General features: G+C 36.5%; 1 protein-coding gene across 2 annotated transcripts in view; it reads right to left on the bottom strand.

Annotated features, from left to right (window-relative positions):
• CDH10 (cadherin 10) overlaps nt 1-15,421 on the bottom strand; it is a 186,484-nt gene that overhangs the window by 36,532 nt on the left and 134,531 nt on the right. For both annotated transcript variants that reach the window (XR_015149192.1, XM_086362522.1), the window contains exons 4-5: nt 14,785-14,904; nt 14,187-14,354 (exon numbers count right to left, since the gene is read on the bottom strand). Coding sequence is in view for 1 of the 2 variants with exons in the window: in XM_086362522.1 (XP_086218648.1) it covers nt 14,187-14,354; nt 14,785-14,904 (288 nt within the window). In the remaining variant the exon portion in view is untranslated. The remainder of the gene's footprint in view (nt 1-14,186; nt 14,355-14,784; nt 14,905-15,421) is intronic.

Genomic DNA, 15,421 nt, shown 5'->3' on the forward strand with positions numbered 1-15,421 from the left:
GGCATTTAAGTTAAATTAGAGCAAAACAAGATGCTGCAAAGTGTCTTAGTTTCCTGTTCATGTCATTGAAGAAAGCAATGGGACAAAGCTTTTAGAGACGCTGTCATTGATCCCCAGAGTCTAGGGAATCCATCTTGATTCATTTCTTTGAAATTGTCTCCAAGTTAATTGGCATCAATAGATACATAGAACTGCAATGTGTAGGAACATAAAAAGTATATAGAATCGGGAAGGTTAAGATAACCTTAAATGAGTCATTCATAAACATATTGCATTGTACTAGGTACTCAGTCTCTTTGCAATGTGTCTCCCCTGAAATTATAGGCTTACTAAAAACTGTTAACAGCATTTGAGCCTAAACTAATTTGTACAGCTAGCTTTATTTCTATAGATCTTTATCTATACCTACCCAGGGGTATTTTCCAAGTGTGTTCTAGAGGACACCATAACACAGAGGGACTTTGAATCCCATTTAATAAAATGCTAAATCATTTAGTCTAAGGTAACTTTCTACAGGATTCACTGGAGAGTTCCAGGTGGATTTTTGTATAATTTCCACACACTATGTTTTTCTAGAAAGTTATATATTTCAACATACTTGGAAATTGTATATTTCCTTGGTTATGTGAGTACCTGCTGTGTGCATGCTAAGACACTTCAGTCATGTTCAAACCCTGTTTGTCTATGGACTGTAGCCAGGCTTCTCTGTCCATAGGATTCTCCAGGCAAGAACACTGGAGTGGGTTGCATGCCCTCCTCCAGGGGCTCTTCCTGACCCAGGAATCTAACCTGCATTTCTTGCATCTCCTGCATTGGCAGGTGAGTTCTTTACCACTAGCACCACCTCGGAAGCCCATTTCCTCACTAAATGTTGAGCTTAGCTGAGATTATAGGTGTCTATTCTCACGTATATTTCACATGTGTATATAGTTCACGATCTACTAGATACTTAAAAACCCACTGTATATATTGTTCACCATGTATTAGGTATTTAAAACCCACCATCTTTTTGCAGGCATCTTAATTTAAAATGTTCGAATCAGATTGAATCCTTGCCTCTCTCTTCACACAAGCTCTTCTGGTAGAAAATGAGACTGTATCTTTTGCTCTCTTTCTCCCTCAAACCTTTTGTCCACCTAATTACTAAATCCTATGGCTCACCCACTTAACTGTATCTCAAATCCCTCCTCTCCTCCGATTCAGTTCAGACACTCATCAACCCTTGCTCTTCCGATCCAAGCAATGTGCTCCGTTGCTGCCAGAATAATTAGACAAAATGAAGAACTGTATGTAGCTGGTGCTTTCTTAAAAAATGCTCCCTTAGATACTACAGGTAGCATTTTATTTTTGTATCAACCCTCTTGATGATGCTGACTTTGCTGTATTTCCACTCTCATTTTGCACAGCCTCTGCTACAAATCCTGGGATGTGGCCATACCAAATCCCACGCATTTTTCCAAATGTCACCTTTGTTCATTCTGTCCTCCCTAACAGAAATGCTCTCTCTCTCAATGCCTGTCTTCTTTCCTGGAAAATACTTAAATATTTTTCTCTTTTCTGGTCTCCTTACATCTGAAGAGTTAATCATTTTATTATTTGAGTGTTAAATATATTTATAGCATAAATGTTTTGTATCATTCTCCACTTATATTTCTGTAAATAAGCTTACGTGCATATGTACCTATATGTGCATGTATATTATATTTATGCAACTTATGTATAACTTACATCTACAGACAAAAGCAAACAAAAGAGTGAGGGAGACAATGTGTGTGAGAGTATCTACAATGCAGTAAAATAAAACTGCATGTATATGTGTGTGAGAAAAAGTGTTATGACTTTATAATCTTTCAAAATGCAAATGATTTATTAATGTTTTCTGTTTATTTCTCACTATAATATTATTAGTTATTATTTTTATCATACTTCCTTCCATGTAGTAGTAAGTGTTTAATAAATCAAACAATGCTTTAATAGCATGACTTCTTTGTAATTCTTCCAAATTATAGGTACTAGGAGCATAGGGAAATCCTACAAATATATGTGGATATTTTTGTGATCACAGTAAATATCAGAGCCATTATCTAACCTATATAAATAGTAGAACAGTGCTTTTGATTATAAGAATATCCATTTTTTCTACATTAAAAAAGGGGGGAAAGAGACATTTTAAAATTCATTCCCTCCTTTCTCAGGCTAAAGCATCTTCCTTGGGACACACCTGACTATTGCTCTTCTTGAAATGTGTTTGATAATTTTAAAATATGCAGATCAGCCTGGGGTCTACATTACCTTAGAATCCCCAGTAGAGGAGAAGCTGACTCTATTTACAAAGTGAAAATCAGCACTTATTAAATCACACCTCCCTGGTACCAGGCAGGGATTACGGTAGTCTCACAACTCACTGAAAGTACATGATTAAAATCTCTGTGTGTATCATATAGACATTTCCTTGAAAGACCTTGTCTCATGCAAACTTGTTTATTTACCCACCAAGCAGTAGAAGGATCCAATAAAGCATTCACTTGTGTTTGGTCCTTAGATATTGCAAAAGCACCTCAGATATGCAGATGATACCAACCTCATGGCAAAAAGCAAAGAGAAACTAAAGAGCCTCTTGATGAAGATGAAAGTAAAATAGCTGGCTTAAAACTCAACATTCAAAATACAAAGATCATGGCATCCAGTCTCATCACTTTATAACAAATAGATGGGAAAAAATGGAAATAATGGGAGATTTCATTTTCTTGCGCTCCAAAATCACTATACATGTTGACCACAGCCATGAAAATAAGACACTTGCTCCTTGGAAAAAAATCTATCACCAACCTACACAGTGTATTAAAAAGCAGAGATATCACTTTGCCAAAAAAGATACATATAATCAAAGCTATGATTTTTCCAGTAGTCATGTAGAGATGTGAGGGTTGGATCACAAAGAAGGTTGAGCACCAAAAAAATTGATGGTTTCAACCTATGGTGCTGGAGAAGACTCTCAAGAGTCCCTTGTAGAGTAAGGAAATCAAACCAATCAATCCTAAAGGAAATCAGTCCTGAATATTCACTGGAATGCTGAAGCTGAAGCTCCAACACTTTGGCCACCTGATGCGAAGAGCCAACTCACTGGAAAAGACCCTGATACTGGGAAAGACTGAGGACAGGAGAAGAAGAGGGCAACAGAGGATAAGATGGTTGGATGGCATCATTGACTCAATGGACATGAGTTTGAGCAAACTCTGAGAGATAGGGAAGGACAAGGAAGCCTGCTGTGCTGCAGTCCACGGAGTCATGAAGATTTAGACATGACTTAGCAAATGAACAACAACAACTGACAAAGGTTTGATTTACCTGGGTTTGTATCAAAATGCATGGACATTTTATGAATTCATTATGTCCCATCTGAGGTTGTTCCCATTTACAGGCAACTAGTGAAGCATTGAATTAACTAAAGGAAAGATTCATCAGGGAAGACAAAGTGAATCTTTGATGTGGCGATTTCTTTTTGAGTATAATGGTTAGAACTACAGATTTTTGAGCCATCGAAACTGTTCTTTCTTTTCCAGCTGTAAAACTATGAGCAAGTGATTTAGGTTTCATGTTTTTTTTGAACTAATAAAAGGGGAAATAAATTTTATATTATTATAATTATACAGATATGAAGATTAAGTGAATTAATTTTACATTATCTTGTACAGTGTTTAATCCACATTATAACATTGTACCTATTACTCTTATTTTCATACTGTTGCTGTATTTTATTTAAGTGTAGGCAAACCAGACAATCCATATTTATGTTATTTAATGAGCTAAATAAACATAGCCAATAAAGGTCATTCAGTTAAAACAAACAAACATAGCTATGAAACCTCTTCCAGGCTCTGAGTGATTCTAGAATTGCATGCTATGGTATATGAATTGGCTGTATTTCTGTATAATCTTTAAATATAATTTTATGGAAAAGTGTTAGCATCAAAATACTCAGAAAACTAGTTTCATCAAGTTTATATGTACATCCAATGTCTCATCATTTAAAAAAAAAAAAAAACTTTCTTATAAGTGAAAATTCTTGGCTAGTTTTCAGAACCAACAACCAAATGATGAAAAACTGATTTTTGTTACAATTCTCAATGTCATAGCAAAAAAAAAAAAAAAAGTAAGCAGCAATAAATTTACTCTTTTGAGGGCACTTGGGATAGATCTGTAAGCTTGCATAATAAATATATCACATTGTCACAAATTTGATATTAATTATCTATGAAGAGTTGACTCATTGGAAAAGATCCTGATGCTGGGAAGGATTGGGGGCAGGAGGAGACGAGGATGACAGAGGATGAGATGGCTGGATGGCATCAGTCAATCATACACTTTTGGAGCTTATAAATTCTCTTTCTTCATAAATTCCCAGCTCAACTACTACATAAATGTACTTGATACTGACTCCTGACTTCTACTTGTCCATCTAAGCTGTCTGCAAAGAGGTCTGTGTCTTAAATAGACCAGGGGCATAGTTCTAGGACAACTGGATTTCTCTGGATTACTAAGTAGATGCATTACTAAGTAGATGATAGAATAATCCCTTTTCTTTTCTCTGTGTTACAACGTGTGGAAAAGCAGCCATATATGAATAACAAGCTGTGGTCTTCTCAAACTATGTTCTAAAGTGTTTTTTTTTTTGCTGGATCTCAGTCAGATGTTTAGTTTCTTTTTTATTCTTGAGTGTGTGCTTGCTAAGTCACTTCATTTGTGTCTGACTCTGTGTGACCCTGTGGTCTGCAGCCTGCCATGCTCCTCTGATCATGGGATTCTCCAGGAAAGAATACTGGAGTGGGTTTTCATGCTCTCCTCCAGGGGATCTTTCCAACCCAGGGATCACACTCAGATCTCTTTCATCTCCTGCAATTGCAGGCAGGGTTTTTTGACCACTAGCACGACCTGGGAAGCCCCTCCTTCTTGACTTCTAGTGAAATACTGTCCCATCCAAGTACTAGAGCCAAATCTTCTAGACATCAGCTGGTTGACTGGAACCTTGATCATCCACATAACTGCTTTTGTAAACTCTTTTTCTCTAGGAGTGGACCTTCCTTTCTGATGTCTATTTTTTTTTGTCATTCTGTTTCTATTTTTCACTTTTTAGAATGTATTTGAGAGAGTCTTATCATACAATATCTTCTTCTGTATTAAGGCAATGAGACTAGCCTCGCCTCTGCAGATCATCTATTCCTTAATCACTGATTCTGATTCAAGAGGAAACACTATCCTAGCATTTTTCCAGAGGTGCTTTTTAAAAAGACCATTTGGGCACAAATCCCACTGTCCTGGATGTTTTTGCCAAGCCTACAATGATCAGGTTTCAGTTCTTTAATCTCTTCATAGTCCTTTTCCACAAAGCCTATTTTGTTTTCTGATGTTTAGGGAAAGAAGGAAGTACGTGGGGTAAAAGAAACTAAAATACTCAATTGAAAATACCAAGTGGATAGAATACAGGTGATGGAGTATAACGTCTGTCTATCCTAGCACAATGAAGCATAGTAAAATTCAAGGACCATTGAATGTTTGACTGCCTGAAGAGCAGAAACATTTGCTCTGAAGTCCTCATCCATGGATGTTCTTTTATTCATATGAGGTAAGTTCATTCATTTTGCTGAAGTTATAGGTACTTTAGATGTAAGGCATTTTATTTACTTTTTGGCCATCAGTGAGTAACAGCACAGCATCAGAGCAGGAAAAGCAAGATTAGAAACATTGTACATTCTTGTGGAGAAGGAATAAGGAAGGGGAGGCAAATTGTTATGTATGGAGAAGCAGGAGGCTTGAGACGTGCCTTTGATCCCTGGGTCGGGAAGATCCCCTGGAGGAGGGCATGCAACCCACTCCAGTATTCTTGCCTGGAGAATCGCATGGACAGAGGAGCCTAGAGGGCTACAGTCTATGGGGTCCCAAAGAGTCAGACACAACTAAAGCAACTTAGCAGGCATGCACATGGGGAGAAACGATATGTTACAGTTACTACTGAAAACATTTAATATAAGTGACCTAATTTGTTAATTGCAGCATTCTAGGAACTAAAAAGCCTCTTGATGAAAGTGAAAGAGGAGAGTGAAAAAGTTGGCTTAAAGCTCAACATTCAGAAAACGAAGATCATGGCATCTGGTCCCATCACTTCATGGCAAATAGATGGGGAAACAGTGGAAACAGTGTCAGACTTTATTTTTGGGGGCTCCAAAATCACTGCAGATGCTGACTGCAGCCATGAAATTAAAAGACGCTTACTCCTTAGAAGGAAAGTTATGACCAAACTAGATAGCATATTCAAAAGCAGAGACATTACTTTGCCAACAAAGGTCCATTTAGTCAAGGCTATGGTTTTTCCTGTGGTCATGTATGGATGTGGAAGCTGGACTGTGAAGAAAGCTGAGTGCCAAAGAATTGATGTTTTTGAACTGTGGTGTTGGAGAAGACTCTTGAGAGTCCCTTGGACTGCAAGGTGATCCAACCAGTCCATTCTAAAGGAGATCAGTCCTGGGTGTTGATTGGAAGGACTGATGCTAAAGCTGAAACTCCAGTGCTTTGGCCACCTCATGTGAAGAGTTGACTCATTAAAAAAGACTGAGTCTGGGAGGGATTGGGGGCAGGAGGAGACGGGGATGACAGAGGATGAGATAACTGGATGGCATCACCGACTCAATTGATGTGAGTTTGGGTGAACTCCAGGAGTTGGTGATGGACAGGGAGGCCTGGTGTGCTGCAATTCATGGGGTCGCAAAGAGTCAGACACGACTGAGCAACTGAACTGAACTGAACTGAAATACTATATATGCAGGAACTGACAATTAGAGAAGCAAAATTATCTAATTGTATGCATTTTCTATTTTCAAAATTATTCAGGCCTCCTTAGAGAGAGGCCTCTCCTATTCATGCTAAAAATAACTAGTCCTTTATTCTTCTTTCTGTTGTTCATGTACTTACCCCATGGCCAGACATCATATTGTACTTTAATGTGATCATTACTTAATTTTCTACACCTTCCACCAGTAGCTCATGTCCTTGGTTCTGTAGTCCTAAGTCTTGCTTTGAGTCTGGAGAAAGGATGCTCTCAAAAATTATCTACTGAACCACCCTTAATCTAGTATTTATTTTTAACTATTACAGTATATTCCTTTTCTATTTTATTTTCTTGTTCACCTAAGCTTTTTAAAGTGCAGGCATTATTTCTTTGATCCTCTTTCTGACTCTCTTTTATTCCTCAATTTACAACCCTACAGCTTCTTTAAATGATTTCTACTAAAACCAGTTGGGGAAGATCATCCACAATTACCCCCGTTATGTAAATTCCAATAGCTGCTACTCAAAACTCATTTTATCTGACTTTGAAGCAGTTGTCACTCTTGTTCTTTTCTATCTTTTGTTATTCTGGTTTTCTTGTATCAAGTTATAAAAATAGATACAAAATAGATAATACAGAAAAGTAAACATTAAAAGCATCACCAAAGATAATTCTCACTACCACTTTGAAGCAATTTTTTACCATTTTCTTTTTCTACTTGCACAGAATATGTCCTTTGCTAATTCTGAAAGATATGGGAATACCAGAACACCTGATCTGCCTCTTGAGAAATTTGTATGCAGGTCATGAAGCAACAGTTAGAACTGGACATGGAACAACAGACTGGTTCCAAATAGGAAAAGGAGTTCGTCAAGACTGTATATTGTCACCCTGTTTATTTAACTTATATGCAGAGTACATCATGAGAAACGCTGGACTGGAAGAAACACAAGCTGGAATCAAGATTGCCAGGAGAAATATCAATAACCTCAGATATGCAGATGACCACCCTTATGGCAGAAAGTGAAGAGGAACTCAAAAGCCTCTTGATGAAAGTGAAAGTGGAGAGTGAAAAAGTTGGCATAAAGCTCAACATTTAGAAAACAAAGATCATGGCATCCGGTCCCACCACTTCATGGGAAATAGATGGGGAAACAGTGGAAACAGTGTCAGACTTTATTTGACTACAGATGGTGACTGCAGCCATGAAATTAAAAGACGCTTACTCCTTAGAAGGAAAGTTATGACCAACCTAGATAGCATATTCAAAAGCAGAGACATTACTTTGCCAACAAAGGTCCGTCTAGTCAAGGCTATGGTTTTTCCTGTGGTCATGTATGGATGTGAGAGTTGGACTGTGAAGAAGGCTGAGCACCGAAGAATTGATGCTTTTGAACTGTGGTGTTGGAGAAGACTCTTGAGAGTCCCTTGGACTGCAAGGAGATCCAACCAGTCCATTCTGAAGGAGATCAGCCCTGGAATTTCTTTGGAAGGAATGATGCTAAAGCTGAAACTCCAGTACTTTGGCCACCTCATGCGAAGAGTTGACTCATTGGAAAAGACTCTGATGCTGGGAGGGATTGGGGGCAGGAGGAGAAGGGGACGACAGAGGATGAGATGGCTGGATGGCATCACTGACTCGATGGACGTGAGTCTGAGTGAACTGCGGGAGTTGGTGATGGACAGGGAGGCCTGGCATGCTGCGATTCATGGGGTCGCAAAGAGTCAGACCCGACTGAGCGACTGATCTGATCTGATCTGAATACTCTACATTGGTAATTTTGCTAATTTCCAACTTCATAAACTCTCCTTCTTTCCCTGCCTTTATGGCTTGTAGTAGTTCGAAGGAAGGGCTTATATCAAAAGATAAATTCTCTCAAAAATATCTTCCATTGTAAAGGATGCACTCAGTTCTCCTCCCCTCTGTTTGGAAAAGTGCTACTCCTCTGTCCCAAGTTCCCTTATCACATGTATCATTTCATATTGAAATATTCTCTCCCCTGCTAGACAGTAAGCCATTTGTAATCAGGATCCAAGATATTAGAGAACAGTTAACATCCAAAAACACCTGCCTTGGCCAGGTACAATAATAACTGCTTGCATGAGCTGCCTCACAATGGGAGATCCTAATAAGAAATCAGAGTGCTGCTGTGGAAAACTGAGAGAATTTAGGAGGGGCCAAAAGGATGGAGAGACGCCAGCTCCTAATATGTCCTGTCAACCCCCCAGAAACCCTGAAGCTAAAACTCATCTTTTCTGAGATGCATGCACCACCAGGGACAAGCAAGAAGACTGGCCAGAGACAACTTGGAAAGCTAACCCCATTATCGTAAAACCTGAGACTGTGCCATATGGCAGAGCGGTTCTAGTTCTCCTGGGTTCCTTTTCCCCTGCTGTTCTCCACCTGGGGCTCCTTCCCAATAGACTTTTGCTTTGTCAGTATGTTTGTCTCCTCAGACAATTCATTTCCAAGTGTTAGTCAAGAGTCTACTCTCAGGCCCTGAAAACAGTCCTCTTTCTGGTAACAAAAACTTATTAACCCTCATATGCTTAATTGAAAGCACCATGCCTATCACCGGAAGGAAAGCAATATATATTTTTTTCACTAATTGTTTTTAAAATCAAAGTCACTTGAAACAACCTAGGATTCTGAAATAATTTCAACAGATATATTGTTTTGGTAGTGAAAATGCAATTTACTATCTGGAGGAAAACCCTAAAATCCTTTTGGAACTGTTTTCAGGTGCACCTCAACCTTCTAATCCATTGCTTCTCTTTTAGAACCATGCTAAGGTGACATGTCTTACCAATGTTCACATGCTTATACCTCTAAAGCACAAGACCATAATGGTAACTTAGGTCACACATGTAGCTGTGTGTGTGTGTGTGTGTGTTTTAATTTCAATAATAATTTACTGTTGCCAATGTTTCTGTGAGTGCAGGGCTCGCTGATCTATTCCCCCAGCAACCTTGTTGTTTGGTATGATCCAACCACAATGGTCTTCATTTCTTGACCATCAAATTTCATTCAACATCATTCAACTTCCTATTCAGAGTTGCCCATCTGCTGTTTCCTTTGCTTGAAGGACTTTCCCACCTGTGTGTGTGTGTGTGCTCACTCAGTCATGTCTGATTCTTTGTGACCCCATAGGCTGTAGCTCATCAGGCCTCTCTGTCCATGGGATTTCCTAGGCCAGAATACTGGAGCAGGTTGCTATTTCTTACTTCAGGCAATCCTCCTTACCCAGAGATTGAACCTGTCTCTTGCATCTCCTGCATTGACAGGCAAATCCTTTACCACTGTGAACTATTACATTTTGCAGTGTTTGGATGAAATATCACCTCATGAGCAAGATCTTCCCTTATCGTCCCCCTTAGAACACTCATGTTTCTCTTTTTACCTAGAACTAAGCGAATACCTTGTCTGTATAATTTTTTTTTTTTTATGTATCATCTGCCTCTCCCATTTTAATGAACGATCATAGGGACAAAAAGCATATATACATATATATATTTACAATAGTGTTTGGAAAAAGAGCTTCTCAATAAATATTTTTAAATGAAAGAATTTCTGGTTTCACTTGAAGAGATCCTCAAATAATATCAAAGTTTCTCAACCTCACTACTGATGACATTTTGGGTCAGATAATTTTTTGTCAAGTGACCTGTGGGGATGGTTAGCAGCATTTCTAGCTTACATCCAACGGATACCAGTAGTAGTGACCAGTTGAGACAAACAAACATGTCTTAAGATATTGTTAAATATATTTTAGGGGACAAAACTGTCTGATTGAGAACAATTTTTACAGATCTACACAATAAATAAGATAAGCAATGAAGGACATGTGTGCTTTCGTCTGTTTCTGTTCCTTCCAAATGACTGTTTATCTCCTACAGATGTACCATAGTAGAAAATGTTGAACTTGGATTAACTTGCATGGAAGTTTAAGTTTTAACCCTACTTTTATAATATTAAACAATAATAAAAATAGAGCAGAACTTGCACACATTAATATAATTGAGCACATAAATACATTATTAGCCAGCCACTGAGTCAAGTACTTCATATACTTAAAATTATTTGGTCTTACCACTCCACGGGTTATGCACTACCATCCAGTTTTACTGAATGGCTCTGGAATGGCACCTTCTATTAACACGTCATTCAAATGGACCAACGTGAGAAAGCTTGCAAATGAAGAAGACAAAATTGGGCTCATGAGAATGACTCCATAGTCTGTCCTAAACTGTCTCATATGGCAGACACCAGTTAAGTCACTAACCCTCATGCAGTTACTGATTGCAAATGTCTGGCTTGAGTTTGATATAGCTGGAAAATACTTGATGAAAGAGGATATTTCAAAGATTTATGTGACAAAAGAATGTAAAACATCTGCATAAGTTTTATATTAATGATATGTTTATAGGATAATATTGGGTTAAAATATATGATTAAAATTAATATGTTCTGCTTATTTTAATTTTTTAAGTATGGCTGATAGAAAATTTAAAATTACATTTGTGGCATACATTCTTGGTTTACATTCTATTTTTATTAGGCAGTACTAGTTTGTTCTCTTTATTATTTCCACTCTGAACCTCCTTTACTTCTTCTACATACTGGATATGATAATAATAGCAATGTGTGTATACAAGTAACTTGTGAGTGTCAGTGATATGCTACATATAAGGGTCTTCATAACCTGTGGAACTCTCACCAAACATTGGCTATTTAATGAAATGAGATGAGAAATTAAAAACTAGTTTTCCGCATGTTAGGTAACTTAGACTATCAAGTAACATTCTAATTGCCATGACTGAGTGTTCCCAATAGTAAGATATGGTTGCAAATATTCATAGGAGAAAAGATAATTGAGAAAATAAAAATCCATAAATTATATTTCCATTTATAATTTAAAAATAATGAGACAGGATACAGGATGCTCTAAAACTTCTTCTAACATAGTATGGTGTACATCTGGAGTTGGGCATGGATTTCAAACCACCTCTGCCATTACTTGCAGTTCATCCTTAATGTCTATAGCATTCATTTTCTCATTTGTAGAATGGAGATACTAACCTCAATGGGTTATGACAAAATAAAGTAGTAACTTGATGCATGAAATGGTGAAATGAAAACGCTATTCAGAAAACATGCTATGCTCTTTCTTTTCATTACTATTATTTTATTATTATTACTATTACTATTATATCCTGGTTTGTGTAATATGCCTACCAGATACCAACCACAAAATCTGACTTAACAAAAGAAAACAACATAACCAGTGAATGAATAAATAAAGGTATTGTAGTAGAAGAAAAATGATACAGTGAATTTTACTGGATATTTTCATCTGTTCAAATGTCTATTTTTTCCATTTAATTAGAATCTATTAACTTGTTTATAAAACACATAAATTTTAAATAGGCTGTGTATTTTGGACACATGTGCATATATGTTCTTGAGAATTGAAACTCTAATAATCCTGGAACTTCCCTGCTGGTCCAGTGGTTAAGAATCCACCTTCCAGTGCAGGTGACATGGGTTCAATCCTTGGTCAGGGGACTAAAATCCTGCATGACACAGGGAAACAAGCCCATGGGCCACAACTAGAGAGAAGCCTGCATGCCAAAACGAAATAGCCTACGTGCTACAGCTAAGACTCAATGCAGCCAAATAAATAATTAACATTAAGAATAAAATGTAAAAAAAAATAAAATGTAATAATCCTTTTAATGGTTGTCTTCTACTCAAAATACTTTTCTCACAAATACTTTTGCTCATTGTGGACTGTGCAGCTAGTTACAGTTTGTTTTTCCGGATTTGTATTCTATTCTCTTGGTAAGAGGCTCATGCTAAAAGGTAGTCAGAAATGTACAAAGTGAAAGTCAAGTTTTAGTGTACAGGCATGTCTTTACAGCTGTTTTGAAAGAACTATAAAGATTTATTCTTGATTTTCGTTTCCCTGCCAATACTAAAATTACCCTGAAGTTGAGGCCTGATAATTGGAGAACAGGATAAGCAGACCCTCTTCTCTCTGTGTTTTGGGTCAAATACCACAATAGCAATGGCTGAAGGACATGTAAATTAAATATCTAACAAAATATCATCAAAAATACATGAGTATATGATTAGTCCACTCTAGATTATTCTATATGAATTTTATAATCTTTCAACACACACGATTTTAAACAATTTGATTAAAATCATGCACTATTAATAATCAAAGTTAGATAAAACTGGTACAAGAAGAAAGGTGAAATGCTTCTAAAGAGTCAAAACAACACAGTAATTCTTAGCCTATAATTCTTTCTGTGTAATGGTCTTTAGTATAAACATATAAATATCACGTAAAGCTATTGCTTTTTACATTTTAATATCTAAACACAAAGTTACATAAGGCAAAAAAAAAAAAGCTAAAATTGGGAGATCAATTTAGAAGTTTATATGCAGCAAATGTTAAAAATTAAAAACACAAATCATCCCAAAGCCTCTGTTTTATACCACATTTCCTAACAATGTGAGAATCCACCTTGAAACAAAGGGTCTTTTAGATTAACAGGAAATTGACCAAGTCTTGGCAATGTCCTCTAAGACCCAATATCATCTGCTCTAGCTGCATGTTTTCTAAAAAATTTGTATAAAAGAGAATAAACAAATGTAATTATATGGTCAGATGCTAATGGTTCTTAACCTATTCCTGACCTGTTTCGAGAATTTGAAGGATTCATTTTAAACCACAAAATAAATCTATAAATAGATCAGAAATACAAACTGTTTTAGTAAGATTGCTATTCCAAACACCTGCAAGCCTAGCATAGTGATAGTAAATGGAAGTCTGTAGTTTGTAAGTTTCTACCTATGTAGTTCTTTTTGGCTAGGTCTTTTTTTTTTTTTTTGGCTAAGTCTTTATAATATGAAAAATTAGATATTTTACTGAAAAATTTTATCCTCAAATTAGAATCTTCCTTATTAATTTCTAAGTAGAAATAAACACATTCATTGTAAAAGTATAACTTAGTTTTTTTTTTTTTTTTTTTAACAGAACATTTCCTTTGCTAACTGATAGAAATAGTTCTTAGATGATAACCATGGACATAGAACATATAGGTACATATAAATATATATGGAGAGAGTTTGTGATCATAGAGCCCTCTGTGTCTGAAAGAACTATGTTTGAAATGTTTAATTTTTATCGTTTAAAAACAATGAATTCATCAGAATATACATCTTTTTTCTTCATCCTTGTAGCACATTTCAATCTGTTTTAAAGGAAATGAATGACAGTTGCTTTTTTTTTTTTTTTTTCTTTTTTCACTCTAAAGCTTTTGCCCTGCAGAAAGGCCGTTAAAGAAAGCTTACTCTGGGGGAAGCGCGGGGGATTGTCATTGACGTCCGTCAGCGTGATGTTGACCGTGGTGGTACCTGATAAGCCTCCCATCTGGCCGCCCATGTCTTTGGCCTGGATTACCACCTGATATTGCTCCCTATTTTCTCTGTTCATGTTTGGTAAAGCAGTCCTTATGATACCTTGAAACAAAAAAAAAGAAAACTTCTATTACGGTCATTAAAATCTCAATTGTTATTTGATTAAGCTCACAAATTGCAAATCCAAAGTAGTGATTTTTGAAAGACAAAAATGTTTTCTCCATTGCTTTTTATTGTCTACAGATTATAAAAATGATTCTTAGTAAAAATTTTCCAATTTGTGACATTCTTCTATTTTCTAAAGAATCTCATATATGCTACCTAGTGCCCTAAACCCAGATGGAAAAATATAAAAGCAGGTATATTCCCATTAGTTTGTGCAATCATTCAACTTCGAGTTCTTATACCTTTAATTGTGGCATCATCACTCTTCTGTGAGTATAATGTTCAGGTGTTGTTCCTTTTTTTTTTTTTAACTTATAAAGATCATAGAGATTATTAAATAAATAAACACTGATTCATGATTCCTGACCTGTTTCAGGCTCCACAGAGAAATATGGCTGCCCTTGAAGTATGCTGTAAATGACTCTGGCGCTGTTTCCATAGGAAGGGTCATCGGCATCTGTAGCTGTGACTTGCACCACAGAAGTACCTGAAGTATCCAAATTCAGCTTAGTTCTGCACAGTACCAGAAGGAGGAGCAAAAGCACTGGTTTTCATGGACGACTTGAATGATTTTTGGCTTTAATAATGACCTCTTAAAGAAACATTTGTATATAATTTAGATGAAAAAATATAGAGAGAGTTATTAGAGGTAAACTTTGAATTCAACAAGGTATTTTATTTAGCCAACAGGTGCATTTCATTCATGTAACAGATAATGCTGACAGTGTATCGGATTATAGTAAAGGCAGACACTTTAGAAATGCTCCGGTTTGATATTTAAATTCACTTTCACATAATAGATTTGTTTCGTGTAAAGGGCATATCTAATCACAAAGGAATAAGTATGCTTTTCTTTCCCTCTCTCCACTAATTAACTATAAAAATAATTAACATCTGCTCCAGAATACAGTTTTATGAATAGATTAAATTCTAAATTTAGAAACAGTCCAAGATGATCCCAAGTCCCATGAACTATTAAAAGCTATTTAATAAAGTTCAAAATA

Source organism: Bos grunniens, chromosome 20 (genome assembly GCF_055505025.1).
Source record: "Bos grunniens cultivar Pamir isolate PY7600 chromosome 20, Bosgru_T2T1.0, whole genome shotgun sequence".
In the NCBI taxonomy this organism is placed as follows: domain Eukaryota; kingdom Metazoa; phylum Chordata; class Mammalia; order Artiodactyla; family Bovidae; genus Bos; species Bos grunniens.